General features: G+C 40.2%; 1 protein-coding gene across 1 annotated transcript in view; it reads right to left on the bottom strand.

Moving 5' to 3' along the window:
* Positions 1-1,875: 1,875 nt before the first annotated feature.
* The window catches only part of LOC122808524 (multidrug and toxin extrusion protein 1-like), a 1,193-nt gene continuing 626 nt past the window's right edge, over positions 1,876-2,442 (bottom strand). Inside the window, exon 2 of the mRNA XM_044079479.1 lies at positions 1,876-2,442. This exon is cut by the window's right edge and continues 235 nt beyond it. Within this exon, the coding sequence (XP_043935414.1) occupies positions 1,876-2,442 (567 nt within the window).

Here is a 2,442-nt window from a genome sequence, read left to right as displayed (position 1 = left end):
TTGAAGTTGCTGAGATTACGAGTGTGGATGTAGTGGTGTAGATATTGGGTAGAGTTAGCGGAGTGGTGTATGAAAGTAGGGAGATGGTCACTGAAGGTATCAGGGATAGTGCCTGAAAGAGTTATTTTGTTTGGATGAGAGACTAGGATCCAGTCAATGGTAGATCCTGGGGGATTTGTTTTGTTAGGCCGGGTGGTTGAGTGTATTACTTGGGTGAAGTCAAAGAGGTTGATGAATTGGGAGGGGGAAGGAGAGTTGATTTTATTCCAATCAATGTTAACGTCGCCTAGAATGTAGGTTTCAAATTTGATTTCAGTTGAGGCCCAGTAAAGAATATTTTCAAGGATTGTTATGTTGTCACCTGGGGATATATAAAGGGAGATAATGCAGATGTTCTTATGTTTATTTAGTCGAAGGAGACTGGCTGTAAGTTCAGCGTTTTTGAACTCAGGAGTTGGAATTTGTAGAGGGATCAGTGAGAGAAGGTTAGAGAAAATTATTGCAGAGCCTCCACCTTTTTATTTGGTCGGTCTGTTCTTTGGATTTGGAAGCCGGAGGTAAGATTTCAGAGTCGGTGATGTGGGGTTTTAGCCAGGTTTCAGAAATGGCTAGGATGTCTGGTTGGTTGTGGCAAATCCAAGCATGAAGATGGTGAATTTTGTTATTTAGGCTCTGAGCATTGATAGAGAAGAGCTTAAGAGGGTTAGGAGAGGAAGTGGTAGAAGAATTGGGAGGGGGACTATGTTTTATTCCAGAGGGAGAAAAAAGGGTTGGGGAGACGTTGTTAGTGGTGAGGCAGGGGCCAGGGTTCGGATGAATATCGCCACATAAGACAAGGTCATTATTGGTAGTAACTTTTGTCTTTTGTGTTTTAGAAGTAGGAGGCTGTTATGGGGAGGAGGATTTTCAGAGTGAGAGTTTTTGGTGTGGTGAAGCTTTTGGGATGGAAAAGGTACAGTGTTTTGGGAGGAATAAGAGTGGAAGATATGTTGTTGTAGTGGGTAGATAGAGAAGGTTGTGAATGAGTACAAGGGTTGGTTTGTGTAGGAGGAGGGGAAAAGGGTATTTTGTGAGAGTAGGACGTAGCAAAATATAGGGGAATGAGAAGTACAAGTAGTAATGATGGGACATAGATATTATGAAGGATTTTGGGAGGCATGTTTGGCAAGCAGAGGTGGAAGAGATTGATGTAGTGGAGTTGAGTAGGCAGCACAAACATAAAATCCCGCAAGTAGTATTGCAAATCAAAAACAATAAAGAAATAGTATCCGACATAAGGGACCAATATTGATCCTAATATGCCCCAATGAAAACAATATTATATAACCCTCTAAACTTCAAATGTATGTAGTCATGAAAAAAAAAACACATATTACAGGAAAAAAAAGTTAACTGTCCATGATAATAGTTCAAAATACCAGAAATAGTCACCAAGTTTCACCCAAAGAACTAACTGGATGAATATAGCCTCCTGAACTCGTAGAAGATGATAATATAATATCCGGCAACGGTCGCCAAAATATGGAGCCACTAAGGACAATCCCAATTACAAAAGAAAGCAGAAATATAACGGCATCCACGACAATGTCTTGCTGTTAATGTCCCACAAAATGGCGTAATTGTAATCCTGATGTATAATGCGACATGAATGCTGCAAGGCCAAATCCAGATAACACACAAGACACGCGATGTAAACTATAGTCCCTGTTCAAAGATGAAACCCAAAACCAAAAAGAAATTGAACATCACGGTAAAGTGTCCATTTGGTAACAGAAGCCGAAACACACAAATTGAAGATATATTCATAAGAGGTTTCCTCTTCACACGATAAAACTGTACCACAACATGTCCTACAACATAGCCCAATGAATCCGGTCAAACAAAAAGAAGAGATACCTTTTCATGTACAGTCAGTAAAAATGAGGCCCCTTCTCTGAAGGCTTCTCCTCCCCAAGTTGCTGTATGTAACTTTTTCCATCGGATGTATATAAGCAGCAAAATAGCTTGTAAGAATTGAGAGATGGTGTTGGCTGCTGCAGACCCCACTACTCCCAGGTGCAGCACAAATATAAAAATGTAGTTTACTAGTGCATTCAGAAGATTCGCTATAAAGCCACAAATAATCTGTGGCAAAATTATACCCTGGTTCTGTAAATATCTTGACAGCAGTTGGTATGTAAACGCTGCCGGTAAGGCAGGAATAAAAATCTTCACATATAGCTGTGATAAGCTGGCTACTTCCTTCGCCTGTTTAACTGCTAATAAAATCTGTTCAGTGTTGATAAAAAGTGCCCAGCAAGGGAAACAGCATATCAGCAGAATAAGGATTCCTCTCTGTAGGATGACACCAATACGTTTCAGATTTTTACTTCCATACGTCTGAGAAATTAAAGTGTCACATGCTGAAGATAATCCAGACCCTACAGAAATACCTGTAACATT

This window comes from Protopterus annectens, chromosome 8.part0, assembly GCF_019279795.1.
Source record: "Protopterus annectens isolate FY-2018-M chromosome 8.part0, PAN1.0, whole genome shotgun sequence".
Classification (NCBI taxonomy): Eukaryota; Metazoa; Chordata; order Ceratodontiformes; family Protopteridae; genus Protopterus; species Protopterus annectens.
The sequence above is the reverse complement of the archived record's forward strand: the minus strand, read 5'-3'. Positions and strand labels throughout refer to the sequence as shown.